This window comes from Schistocerca nitens, chromosome 2 (assembly GCF_023898315.1).
Source record: "Schistocerca nitens isolate TAMUIC-IGC-003100 chromosome 2, iqSchNite1.1, whole genome shotgun sequence".
Lineage (NCBI taxonomy): Eukaryota > Metazoa > Arthropoda > Insecta > Orthoptera > Acrididae > Schistocerca > Schistocerca nitens.
In genome coordinates this window covers 957139668-957154391 of record NC_064615.1, presented here as the reverse complement: position 1 = coordinate 957154391, position 14724 = coordinate 957139668, and the positions used below count along the sequence as shown (strand labels likewise).

General features: G+C 40.1%; 1 protein-coding gene across 1 annotated transcript in view; it reads right to left on the bottom strand.

Annotated features, from left to right (window-relative positions):
* Window positions 1-14724, bottom strand: part of LOC126237278 (probable G-protein coupled receptor CG31760) — a 360570-nt gene that overhangs the window by 81939 nt on the left and 263907 nt on the right. Inside the window, exon 6 of the mRNA XM_049947213.1 lies at window positions 4855-4964. Coding sequence (XP_049803170.1) covers window positions 4855-4964 — 110 coding nt within the window. The remainder of the gene's footprint in view (window positions 1-4854; window positions 4965-14724) is intronic.

The following is a 14724-nucleotide window of genomic DNA, read 5'->3' as shown; positions in this document are numbered from 1 at the left end:
TATATTCTTCTTGAGGTCTGAGGGTATTTCGCCTGTCTCATACATCTTGCTCACCAGATGGTAGAGTTTTGTCAGGACTGGTTCTCCCAAGGCTGTCAGTAGTTCTAATGGAATGTTGTCTACTCTCGGAGCTTTGTTTCGACTCAGGTCTTTCAGTGCTTTGCCAAGCTTTTCACGCAGCATCATATCTCCAATTTCATCTTCTTCTACATCCTCTTCCATTTCCATAATATTGTCCTCAAGTACATCGCTCTTGTATAGACCCTCTATATACTCCTTCCACCTTTCTGCTTTCCCTTCTTTGCTTAGAACTGGGTTTCCATCTGAGCTCTTGATATTCATACCAGTGGTTCTCTTCTCTCCAAAGGTCACTTTAATTTTCCTGTAGGCAGTATCTATCTTACCCCTAGTGAGATAAGCCTCTACATCCTTACATTTGTCCTCCAGCCATCCCTGCTTAGCCATTTTGCACTTCCTGTCGATCTCATTTTTGAGACGTTTGTATAACGTTTTGCCTGCTTCATTTACTACATTTTTATATTTTCTCTTGTTATCAATTAAATTCAATATTTCTTGTGTTAGCCAAGGATTTCTACTAGCCCTTGTCTTTTTACCTACTTGATCCTCTGCTGCCTTCACCACTTCATCCCTCAAAGCTACCTCTTCTTTTTCAACTGTATTTCCTTCCCCCATTCCTGTCAATTGTTCCCTTATGCTCTCCCTGAAACTCTGTACAAGCTCTGGTTTAGTCAGTTTATCCAGGTCCCATCTCCTTAAATTCCCACCTTTTTGCAGTTTCTTCAGTTTTAATCTACAGTTCATAACCAATAGATTGTGGTCAGAGTCCACATCTGCCCCTGGAAATGTCTTACAATTTAAAACCTAGTTCCTAAATCTCTGTCTTACCATTATATAATCTATCTGAAACCTGTCAATATCTCCAGGCTTCTTCCATGTATACAATCTTCCTTTATGATTCTTGAACCAAGTGTTAGCTATGATTAGGTTGTGCTCTGTGCAAAATTCTAACAGGCGACTTCCTCTTTCGTTTCTTACCCCCAATCCATATTCACCTACTACGTTTCCTTCTCTCCCTTTTTCTACTGACGAATTCCAGTCACCCATGACTATTAAATTTCCGTCTCCCTTCACTATCTGAATAATTTCTTTTATTTCATCATACATTTCATCAATTTCTTCGTCATCTGCAGAGCTAGTTGGCATATAAACTTGTACTACTGTGGTAGGTGTGGGCTTCGTATCTATCTTGGCCACAATAATGCGTTCACTATGCTGTTTGTAGTAGCTTATCCGCATTCCTATTTTCCTATTCATTATTAAACCTACTCCTGCATTACCCCTATTTGATTTTGCGTTTATAACCCTGTAGTCACCTGACCAGAAGTCACTAATTCCCACTGTATCTAACTTTAACCTATCCATTTCCATTTTCAAATTTTCTAACCTTCCTGCCCGATTAAGGGATCCGACATTCCACGCTCCGATCCGTAGAACGCCAGTTTTCTTTCTCCTGATAACGACATCCTCTTGAGTAGTCCCCGCCCGGAGATCCGAATGGGGGACTATTTTACCTCCGGAATGTTTTACCCAAGAGGACACCATCATCATTTAACCATACAGTAATGCAGTATGCCCTCGGGAAAAATTACGGCCGTAGTTTCCCCTTCCTTTCAGCCGTTCGCGGTACCAGCACAGCAAGGCCGTTTTGGTTAGTGTTACAAGGCCAGATCAGTCAATCATCCAGACTGTTGCCCCTGCAACTACTGAAAAGGCTGCTGCCCCTCTTCAGGAACCACACGTTTGTCTGGCCTCTCAACAGATACCCCTCCGTTGTGGTTGCACCTACGGTACGGCTATCTGTATTGCTGAGGCTCGCAAGCCTCCCCACCAACGGCAAGGTCCATGGTTCATGGGGGTGGGTGGAACAGTAATGTTCACATTAATGTGATAAGAGGCTGTACATCACCTAGTGAGGGGGTTTCCACACTCACTTGGGTGAAAACCGAGTTTTGATATATTAAACGGGTTAGGATATATGTCAGGTGGACAGCTCAGCTGTATATTATCGTGTATATAGTTTTACTGTTCGTCCGACAATGTCAGTCCAGAATGAAACTGCGTGAAAATCATTGAACTGCACCACAAATCGAGTGCGTTATACGACAGACAGTATACGACATAAAATGCGTAACAGTGTACAAACTGCAGATCAGATTACAATTTCGCACTCTTTCCGTCTTCATTTTTATAAGGGGCAATGTATGGTACTTCGTAGTGATGGAAAAGAAGCTCTTTTGTGGAAACACCTCGCGCTCTGGCAATTCTTTTTTTCCTGTGTGCTTGGGAACTTGATATATGCAGAGGCAAGGGACAGAGCACTCCGAGTCTAAAAATAATTACGTAAATTTAAACTGTTTAATATAACATGTTTTTAAAACGGACTGAAAAGGATGAAATATCTCCTAGCCACATACAGATTTCTAACCCGTAGAGATAATGCTGAAAATTTGTGCTTCTGAAGTTTTAATGGCTATGACAATGCTAGAAGGACGCGCGCATGCAATAGATAGTTGGTGCTTGAATAGTTCAACTAAGTCACTAACAATTTTATTGCACTGCAAATGATATGAACTCTTGTGTGATTTTTTTCAACGGCAGTTTCTCTTCATTCTCCTACTACTATCTATTGCTTGCGCTTTGAATCTTACAAGTATTGTCATAGCTATTAAAAATCCACATGCATAAATTTTCGGGTCTACCTGTTAGGAATCTATATGGGACTAAGAAAAATTATGTTATATTTTTAGTCTATTTTTTAAAAAAACACGTTATATTAAAAAGTTTTTTATTTAAATAATTATTTTCTCCTTTTTTAATATTGTGTGTGTGTGAAGTTGTAAAATTATTTCTAACATTTTCATGAGATTACAACAGAGTCACGGGGTAAATTTCAGGTTTTTGTTTCTCTTCACCTGAGTCAACCAGTGTATTGCTTCCTCCTGCGTACATCTCGTGGAAAGACGGTGAAGGCAAAAATTTGATAGACTTGGGCTCTCACAGGGGGCTTATCAATAATCGTTCTTACTGCGAACCATTCGCGAGTGGAACGGGAAAAGGCAGAAATATCAATGGTACACAAAGTACCCTCCGCCACACGCCAGACGAGAAAGCGAGTTAATATGTCATTGCCATTTAGTTCTGAGCTATACTGAATGTTTCAAGCCTATTGATCTTGGTGAAGTTCAAAATGAATTGCTAAATTTGTAGCGAACACACTGAGAGACAGAAAAACAAAATACCCTCCGTCACACATCAGACAGGAAAGTGAGTTAATTTATCGATGTCATCCAGCTTGGGGTCATAATCTACGTTTTAAGTCTCCAGGTCTTCGGAAACTTAATTTAAAAGCAATTGCAAAATGTGTACTGCACAGACAGGCAGACAAGAAAGTGACCTAAAAAACTTGCGAATTATCCTTTTAACTGTCCACGAGTCAATACCAACCCAGTTCTTCAACAGACAGAAGAAAATCTGTATAAAGATACAATTTGACTTCCAAAAGCAGCTGGTTCCCTGGTGAGATACTCATTTCTGAAAGAAAACTTACATGAAAAGATGTGTGACAACTGAAGTGTGGTTCTTAGTACGCAAGTAAGTATCAGTGATACAGCTTATAGGCATCTGTACACCATGGGACTGATCTTGATCGGAATTGGAAGGCACATTCGTTCGAATAGGAGTAAAAATACTGTCTGTATTCTACACAAAAATATACACCTAATGCTGAAGGTGATGCTAGATGAGGGATCGTTTTGTTCCTTTCAGCATTAATGAGACGTCGTCGTAATACTTCCGCTAAATAACACACAATTGTTCTTATATTGTTGAGCTGTACACATAAAAAACGTATGAGGTGAGAGGATGAAAAAAACATTTTCTACTATAATATTACTGTTGTCATAGGAGTATTAGAGACTGCCCCTAACATCAGACATCGGAGGAAAAACAGTTGGTGCGTTGAACCCAGTTACAAGTTTCGAGAGGTATGAGTGTTGTTATGTATTTCTGTGCCTATATTGGAATATTTTTACAAAATGAAAGACGAATTGTGGAGGTACTGTGGCAATAGCAACAAAGGAACGGGAAACTGTTCAGCAGGAGATACATTTGAAACTCCTAAATCGCCTACGCACATGTCCGCAGGTTGTATAGTAAATGAAACAGAATAGTGTTCTCTTCACGAGGTCATGACATTAAATTTTCAAATACTGGGAAGTAAAATCTTGTGTCCAGGTTAGTGCCACATAATTCAGACATAGTAAACAACATAATTATGCTATGAGAGATAGGTAAGACTCGCTTGTCAGTCACCTTATCCACATAATCTTTTACAAGATCGAAGAGGCTGAGTGCAGCTTCTTTCGACAGATGAGATCTATTTATAAATTTTGAGTCTGTGTATTCTTCAAAATATTGTACCCTATCTCTCACTTAGTAATTTAAACAATAAGGCAAGCGAACTACGTGTACTCTGAGACACACTACCAATATACAGTCCATATTTTAGAAAATACTGTGAGTAGCTATTTAAACATATAAAAAGACTGTATATAATCAAGAAAGAGTCAGATTACATGCTAAAACCAATTTTACATTTATGTCAATGACTTTATCAAAAGTTACATTTGGCGGTGGATCTGAAGAGGAGGATGTGGGGGGAGGGAGGCAGCGAAACTTTCACACTTCAGCCGAGGCCAAGAGAATCTGACCAACTAATGTTTTCTTTTGCTGTGAAGAAAGTAATGATTAAAGTCGATCGTTGTGCAATCTTACCTCCACGTCTTCATCAGGAGAGCCGTGTACGTTATGCAGAAACCAAGGTGCCGACTCCACTTCGTAGCGATGCAGGAGTACATATCCAGCACAGGGAAAATGGCGGCCATCTGCAATCATCATACTGCTGTAAAGATATTAACAGTAACGGAAAACTCGAGAAGAAAAGCCTATTTATTCAGTATTGCTTGCAAGATGTAAGGATTCACTGAGCATTCTGTATAGTGAAAACGCAGAACTTTTATTATGTTGTAACTTGTAATGCCTCGACCCTCTGTTAGATGACTTTCTTCTAAGAGAGTATTGTTATTGATTTTAAGTTATATAATATGTTTAAAAGTTTTGTTTTACACCCTATTTCTCTGGGTATTTCACCCGTCTCATACATCTTGGATATTAGGGGGAATAGTTTTGCCACGGTATGTTCTTCGAGGGTTCTCAGTTGTTTTGTGGAAATGTCTGCTCCGTGTAGCTTCTTCAGACTAAGGTCTTTCAGTGTTCTGTCAAATTTTTCTCGCAGTTTCATATCTTCGACCTGATCTTCATCAACTTCTTCCATTTCTATAATGTTCTGTACAATTCCGTTTTCCTTTTATTACGAATACTTTATATTTCTTCTACCTTTATGGTTTTCCTTCTTTTCTTGCCACTGGCTTGCCACCCAAGCTCTTAATACTAGCCCAGTTGCTTCTCTTTCTTCTAAAATTCTCTGTAACTTTCGTAAAGACAGGACAGAGTCTAGCTTTCTCATAGACACGTGGCCTTTAATCTCTGTCCATTCCTTCTTTGCCATTTTCCACTTACTGTCAAACTCATATTTTAGATGCTTCTATTTCCTTTTGCTTGCTTCTTTTGCTGAATTTTTATATTTTTTATTTTCATCAATTAAATTTACTATCGCAGGTTTTATCCATAGGTTTCTACAGGTTCTTGTTTCAATTTTTGCCTATTTTTTACTAATTTGATTTTATAAGTGCCAGCGATAATTAAATAAGTAAAGAAATTACACATTTATTTTTATACCAACAATGAGCTTGCTCACAAGCTGCTAATCAGCCTTGTTCTCAGTCAATTTTTTAATAACAGACTCTTTCAGGACTCCGTCTCAACTGTAACTGTGTTAACATGTTAGTGAGGTGAAGATGTTAGACAGGAGAGGAATTCACATCAAACGAGTCAGAAGCTGTGTAAACTTCGCTGTATTTTGGGAACAACATTTAATATGGCACAAGAGAAATGTATGTGTCACTGAGAAGTCACCACAGATAACGCTTCTAAGTCAGCGACCGAAGGGCCACGGCTGTTGCAGTTTTGTCGGGATATTGTGACTCAGTGTATTTTTATTAATGAGCAGGTAGCACTGACACTTGCCAAATGATTTTCTTTCTGCACTTCTGTGACATGGGAAATGTGGAAAAAATCAAAATAAATAGTATACTATCTTTTGTTCGTTTGTTAGATGCTTGTAAAGAGTGAATGATTAACTTATTTCATTTCAAATGTCTTATAGTTGGTCACGGATGTCGAGAATCTATTTTTAGCTTAACGAGCAGTCAATAGAGAGACCTGTATGTCGTGTGTATCATAGCTTCAGCGACACAAATTTTTCATTGCAAACTGTTCGAATTCCATGCGGTGGCGTCCTTGATTTAGAAATACAACAATAACTACGATCAGTAAAGAAACGATTAGCAGTTTACATGCTTGAATAAGATAAATTTTGGAAATAAAATATTTTAGAATTTGTTGCATTTTGGAAACTTAATCGGCAATTTCATCAGATTTTGTACTACTTCTACATCGGAATAACACGGCTTTCGGAACAATCTTTTTCTGCAAAAAACGCTAAAGGTAAAGTAGTCATAAACCCAAAGATTGGTTTAAAACCCCAGCGCTTTTCTGGGGAAGATACTATTGGAGGCGGTTTGCCGTCGCCTTCCTGCAGCATCTGAATGATTAATCCAGCCAGCTATAACGGGAACTGCAGCTTAACATGGACTCCAAACTACGGTGAAACTCGGTATTTGTTGCATTAATAACATTGGCAGAGGTGGGACGAGTGAAGAGTGACTTACACAAACCCTATGACCAACTAACTGTGAGTCGAATCCGGACCATATAAGTTCTCTTTGCACTGGAGCGAATGAAAGTCAACGTAAGTGAATGTGCATTCACAGACAATTCGTCGGTCTTCACAACTGTTCGCTTGTATTCGTGATCAAGCCTTTATACTAGATGGAACAGAAGACAACACTTAATACCTGACATAACCTAACCAATGTCTTACTGTTTTTTGGCACTAACTATTGCCACACAGGATACTACAATGCGGCTGCATGAATTAATTTCTGCAATTGGTTAGAAACCGTTACAAATGTTAAAAATTATTCTTTGCTATTTTCCAGATTTTGATAGGTCGATTTACAAGATTTTTGTCGCTAAACACCCTTTCTTAATTTTTGATCTTAATATGCCTTGAAGTCAGTGAAGAAAGATACAGCGCTGTGGAAGCAGTAATCCACTCTTACTTATCAGTGGCATTGTTCTATACTGATGTGTCATAGCATTAATCCATTGAAGTGCAAATTCTATCCATTTTCGCTTCGAAATTATGAAGTGCAGTTTGCTCGTAGTTCTTTTACGAAACCTGACCGATCGGCGTTAGACACAGCAGATGTGGAGATAAAAGGAAGCCTCGTCTTCACGTCAGCTAGGAATTAAATGCACCTCCTCTACACTTTTACTTGAAGTAAATTTCGTTGTTTTGCGATTTGCTATACTGAATGTTTTTTTTTTAATTTGCTTAACCAGTTCTAAGAAGACTTGAAATCAGCAGTGAAAACAGTAACATCACAAACTGAGTCCGCCTTGATGCAAAATATTATTGAAATCAGCAGTGTTTATCTCAGTCTGGTTCGGAGGGCCAAGTCTAGTAGATCTCCAGCGATAGTGCTCCATTCCCTCTCACTAGCAGCTCTACATATTTCACATCTCAAAAAAAAATCTTCTAAGGAACTGTTGTTCGTGTTATTTATTCAGGTTTAAGAGTTTATGTTGGTTATTAACGGGGGAATGGTGGCCACCCTGTACAGCAAATGTTTCGGATACTTTTGCTTTCATATTTTTGCGAGTTTAATTTTGGTGCATGTTTATTACTTCGTATAAGTCTTTCTTCAATTTATACAGTTTACAGTCAGATTTTACGAAGTGGAACCGAGTTTGGACACCGCTTAACATTAAGTGTTAAACACAGTGAATATTAATCCAGTTTTATCTCCGTTATTAACTTATGCTAACAAAATAGCAACTGGTAATCACTATGGATATTAAATGAGTTGCGAATTCTGGCGGCTTCGAAAATTACCATCGTGCCGAGTCGAGTTACATGTTCACCAATACGTCGTTAACCAGTGATATACGCCTGCCATGTTGCGCATACGCCGTCCGCTACAGCTCCTGTAGGGGATGTACAGTCGTGGACAAAACGAGCGAGACCCCTCGCCTTTTCGTTATGCTGATCCGCACGGCTTTAAAGTCTGCTACACAGCATAACAGGCAAGGCGACGAAGTGCTACCAACATACTATGCGCAGGCGTGAAATTGACAAACTATCTGAACTTTTTTAGACTGTATTCCATAATTTGTAAGACTATATTAATGCTGATTAGTGTGTTAAATACAACACGTAAACATAAGACAGAACTGAAAGAAGAAACGCTAATTTGTATGAAACGGACGAATAAAAATGAATTTCAGCTTATCCAGATAACAGACAAAGAACCCCAGACCGTTACGAATTAGCAAAATATTATCCGCATTCGCCCGCGAAACGGTCAGTGTCAACGTTCAGACCAGTCATACTGGATTACCATTGCTGACCTACCATGAAAGTGTGCAAATTTAGCAATGCGTGAAGATTCATAACGAAATTCACTTAAACATCATTCAGTGCCACACTTAAGTCAATTCCATTATTGACAGAAGCGGAAAAAGGAGGCAGTATCATGTATGAAATTCTACAAGAGTGTCATATTGACATCCACAGAGCGCCAGTACAGAATAAAGGTAGCGATAAATCGTATTGGGTGCGCGAGAATTTCTTAAAATTGCTTTACTGATATTCTACCTGCCTCCATAGAGATTAGAACCGAAAACAAACCAGACCTTCCTTTCACTATGCTAGCAGACAACCTAGGCAAACAGCCCTCTATTATTACCCCAGACATGAACAAGCAGGCAATTTCGCAATAAAAATCTGCAGTTTCTGTTGCATAGAGCTTTCTGGACTCAAAAACATGAATTTTCTTCCTTTATGTCACCACTTATGCGACAATCATTCGGGATGATTATCGAAATAACAAATTACTGTTATTAGAGAGTAAATTTTGTAGGATAATTCTGCACCACCCCAGGAAATAAACGGCTACATAGCTGCCAAACGTATTCTGCATTGTTTCAAATTCTCCACTAGACTCGCCACAGCCAGAAAACGTTCACTAGCAGAAGTGTTTCTTAAGCTAGCTAGCAATGAGAATGTTCGTACTTCTAAAACGCGGTGGCATTAATACTGGGATGTGAATTACCACGTGTATAGGCAAATACATTCTATTTGCATTCCTGTAAACGTGATTTGGATCGAAAACGTAGCTACGACTAATATGCTTATGTATCGACAGCAACTAGAACATTTCGAATAAAGAGTAGCGGGTGTTATTTATGCGGCCCTCATCTTCAGTGTTTTCGTTGTTAGGATTTCGTCACCTAAACCGGTAAAAACGGAACCCTACTAGTCTCACTTTCTTGACCGTCTATCGGTCTACCCAACCCTTAAAACCCGTTTACCTCCAGAACGGGTGGACATAATAAGCGGAAATGTATCGCACTTCTTGCTGTAACCGGTCCCTTGCTGGTGTAAAAAAGTGAGCTTCTATGTCAACGCAATCAAAAGATACGACGGTTTATGTAAAGAAAATTTACGCGAAAGGTCAAAAAATGGCTTCAAGAACTATGCGACCTAACTGCTTAGGTCATCAGCCCCTAGACCTAGAACTACTTAAACCTAGCTAGCCTAAGGGCATCACAGACATCTATGCCCGAGGTAGAATTCCAACCTGCGACTGAAGCAGCCGTGCGGTTCGTCACTGAAGCGCCTGGAACCGCTCGGCCACCGCAACGCGGCGAAACCCTACTCACCTCATGTATAATGATAATATATACTGTCTAGTGAGGATAAACTGTATTCTCCAGCAACTCAGATCGTTTGATCACGGAACTTTTATGAAGCTACATTCAAACTTTGTCGAAGTCGTCTGCAATATCCATTACAAACACCCTAGGAACTTCGTATGCGATATCCACTTCTGAATACGCTGGCAGATAATGCAGTACTATAACAAGTAGGTGGGAACTTATTGTTATTGGTCCATGCATGACACTTTATTTCAATATCACTTTAACGCGCCTAGGTGTTCGTATATGGCTGAAATTAATGAACAAAAAGTAAATAAACAGTAAACAACTTCGATGTTCAGATCAAGTGAAAGTCACATGTCGTAATTACAACATAATTTCGTTGTTACATCTACATGACTACATCAACAGGATTTCTTTGCAATCCGGACTTACGTGCCTGGCAGAAGGTTCGGATTATTTCTCTACCGTCCCACTCATTAACAGTGTGCGGGAAAAGGGACTACTTAAATAATTTCTTGCGAGCCTTGAATTACATTATTACTATGGTTTCTTCTTGTGTAAGTACCCTAGGAAATAATGTTTTGGCATTCAGAACATATGGTGGTGATTGAAATTTTGTGAAAAGATCTCGTGGCAACGAAAAACGCATATGTTTTCATGAATGTTACCCCAACTCGATTATCAAATCTGGGATCCTCTCTCCCCTATTTCGTGACATTACAAAGCGTGCTACCGTTCCTTGGACGTTTTTGCGTGCACAGTCAATCACGTCTGTCAAGGATATTATAGCAGTGGACGGACAAACGTAGTGTAGGCAGTGTTTTCAGTTGGCCTGTTGCGTATTCTTAGTGTGCGGCCAATAAAACGCAGTCATTCGTTTGCCTTCCCCACAAATGTATGTTTTCGATCTTTCCAGTTTAAGTTTTACTGGGTACTGAGATGAACTGACAGTGCTTCGACTTGTGTTTTGTCATGTAACCGAAAGTTAATTATTGTTATTGGACGCAGCTTTCGTGTTTAATGTATTCCTCAGTCAACAACAGTAGACTCCTCGTACACCACACATAACTGTTTCAAAGTATTAAATTGTTACTGATCTTACCATGTTGCAGTGGTCATCTTAACTTGCCGTTTTGAAAAAAAGGAAAATATTTTAGCGAAATGTAGCAACTAAGAAGCGGAGTATCCAAACAAACAAACGTTTCCGGTTTAAGTAGTTGCAGTAGGTCTACTACACAGTAACGTAAATTAGGAGCAAAGTCCATAAGTAGATCCTCATCAGGAAAACCAGCCCTCATAATGCAAAGTGCAACTACAACAAAGAAAGTTTCCAAACATGTCAATGAGTAGTCGAGGAAAGTGGACGCATTCTGTCTACTGAATCCCAACGCACGCAATTTACGAGGGGGTACGCCAAGTGTCAGACCCCGATCTTGCTTTTAACTACGCTCATTGAAAGAGGGGACAAAATAAGCTTAAACTCTACCGCTTCTGAGAAAACGACGGTCAAAGTGTTCAATGCGTTGTTGCTATAGTGTAGATACCGCTTAGCGGTTAAGGATTCAACTGAAGCGGTGGCTCTGCGGCTACCATAGCGACTTCGGAACTTTGCGCTGCGAGTTCGAAACCCGGTTTTTCCTTTTTTCCCCCCTCACTCTCTGAATTATCTACGAATGTTTATTCCAATTTATGATGAAACACTGTTGTCGTTATTCGTCAGTTAATTTACTGTGTAAAGAAATAAGTTAAAAAGGGAACACACAGTGCGTAGTGGGGCGATCACTCTGTTGTAGAAATAATTCAGAAGCCAAGATCGCTTAAATACTGTCTACTGGATAACCGGTTTCAACACACTAAAGGTGCCATTATCGGATCTAAATGTAGATTAACATTGATAAACCATTTGGATATAACGATACATGAGACAGACGAGATGATTTTATATCAGCTTGTCTCATTCGTTTATTATTTTTTAAATTCATTAATTACACATAAAGTTAATTGTCGAGTAATGACAACATTATTTCAACATAAATTAGAAAAAAAACATTCGAAGATAATTCTGATAGAGAGGCAGGAAAATAAAATAATTAAAAAACCCAATATGGTCTCGAACACGGGAATCAATGCTAAGAAGGAACGACGGTAGCCACTGAGCCACCGCTTCAATTGCGTTCTCGGCTGCAGAATGTATCTACACTAGAGCAACAGCGCGTTGATAACTTTGGCCGTCGTTTTCTCGGAAACGGTCGAGTGTCTGCAGATAAGCCGAAACACAAGTTCGCTTATTTTGTCCTCTCCTTCACTGACAAGGGGAGGCCGCCAATTGTGAAATTCAGATTCGATTCATACTGCGCATAATAAAAGCTCATGGCCAGAGGTGTAATGTGGCAAAGCACCAAGATGCACTTCTCAGCCGTTGTCGAGAAAATCGACAGTTAGAAGAAACCGCTGCGGTGAAATACTCTCTACGATTCATAATTTTCTACAGCGTCGTGGCGCAGCGGTAAGCGCTCGAGTTCGTAATCCGAAGGTCGGCGGATCGAATCTCGCTCCATGCAACTTTTTTTTTTAGTATTTGTTTTTTGTAATTCAAATGTGTGTATAAACACACACACACACACACACACACACACACACACACACACATATATATATATATATATATATATATATAATTCCCGGCAACAGGTTGCAACAATTATGCATATAATAAGTTGTTGAAAGTCGTTTGTCGTGGAAAAACTGGCGACTTCGAACATCATTATGTTTTCCGCAAACAAATTTGTATTTCACAAATGTTATTAATTGTCTTCATAATGTTAACCACGTATAGTTAGCGGAAGACGTAGAAACGATATTCCGAAACGAATACGTATAGCGTAAGTCAAACGTTCGAATTAGAATAGAAACCCCACGAACACAAATTTGCTGTGGCAGGTATGAAATATAAACTCCGTTAATCGCTCGTTACACTTGAAGGACAGATGTTGAATGGGCCGAAACGAGCCGCCGCATAACAGCGTAGTTGCCTGCTAACTTCGAAAGAAGGTAGATGCGGTCCCTAGCACAACTTATAACACCGTCGAAAATCAGTGCGGACGTGAGAGCTTTGGTACACCCTGTTAAACAAACGGTAAAATGGAGGCGGTACAATTGGAGAGCGATCCGCCTTCACCAACATGCATAAGCAATTCATTAATAGTTTTTATATATATATATATATATATATATATATATATATATATATATATATATTTGAATTACAAAAAAATAATAATAATAAAAAAATGCTGCATGGCGTGAGATTCGATCCGGCGACCTTCGGATTACGAACTCGAGCGCTTACCGCTGCGCCACGACGCTGTAGAAAATTATTAATCGTAGAGAGTATTTCACCGCAACGGTTTCTTCTAACTGTCGATTTTCTCGACAACAGCTGAGAAGTGCATCTTGGTGCTTTGCCACATTACACCTCTGGCCATGAGCTTTTATTATGCGCAGTATGAATCGAATCTGAATTTCACATTTGGCGGCCTCCCCTTGTGAGCAAAGTTTCGGGACAATCAGCCTATGACACTTGGCGAGTTCCCCTCGCTCGTCGAGTCGCTTCTTACGCCCGGCGAGAATTATGTATGCCTCCGAGTAAACTGCGCCACCTGGAAACACGGCGAGCGGGGATAAACACGTTTTCCTTCTTATAAGGCAACCCTCTACAGATAAAATTCATGAAGTGTTCTTCAGGTTGCCTCAGATATTTCAGAAATGTTTCTTGCGTCAGGCCTGCCGCATATGCAAAACGTAAACATTTCATTTCATGTAATATTTATCAGGATAAGACATGACAAGAGTGGACCAGTCCCTTCTGAGAAAAATTAGAGATTTTAAGTTGCTCCACTATGTAATGACACGGGTATGGGCTTGCGATCTCTCTTTTATGCCATCGATTTCCGTGTTACACATACTTGGCCACTGCGTTGTGGCTGCCATCGTGGAGGAGGCAGTCTGTTTCCTGCCAGCGCTGTTTCCGCAGCCAATATTAACCGCGACGAATCATTCAGTCAACGCTAAATGGCCCATCTGGCTGAGGCAGACAAGGACGCTATAATAGAACTCCATGCAGAGGGATCTTCAAATGCCGACATAGCAAGAACTATGGGTCTTCACAAGTCGACGGTAGCCAGGTGGATCAGACGAAAGGAAGAGAGTGGTAACTTGAATGGGAGGCCTCATGGCCGTCGCCGCAAAACAACAGCAGCTCAGGATCAGCAGATACGCCGTTTCAGTGAGAACCACCCATTTGTCAACGCACGACAAATTCAGCAAACTTTGGATCTCAATGTTAGCAGTAAGACCGTCACTCCTCGTGTAAGGGAAGGTGGACTGAGAGCAAGAAGCGTTGCTGTGAAAGAGACATTGACTGTTTCCCAAAGAGAAGCTTGCCTTGCTTTTGCTACTGAAAATGGCGACAAACCTCTCCACTTTTGGAGGCGAGTGATTTTCACGCACCAAAAAGTTTTCTCTACGGCATCATCCGGAAAAGTACTAGTTTACCGGCCTAAATGTGCTAGGTATAATCGAAAATATATTTACAGTTGCCGAAGGAGTGGCAGGTTGTCGGTGCCGGCCGGTGTGGCCGTGCGGTTCGAGGCGCTTCAGTCTGGAACCGCGTGACCG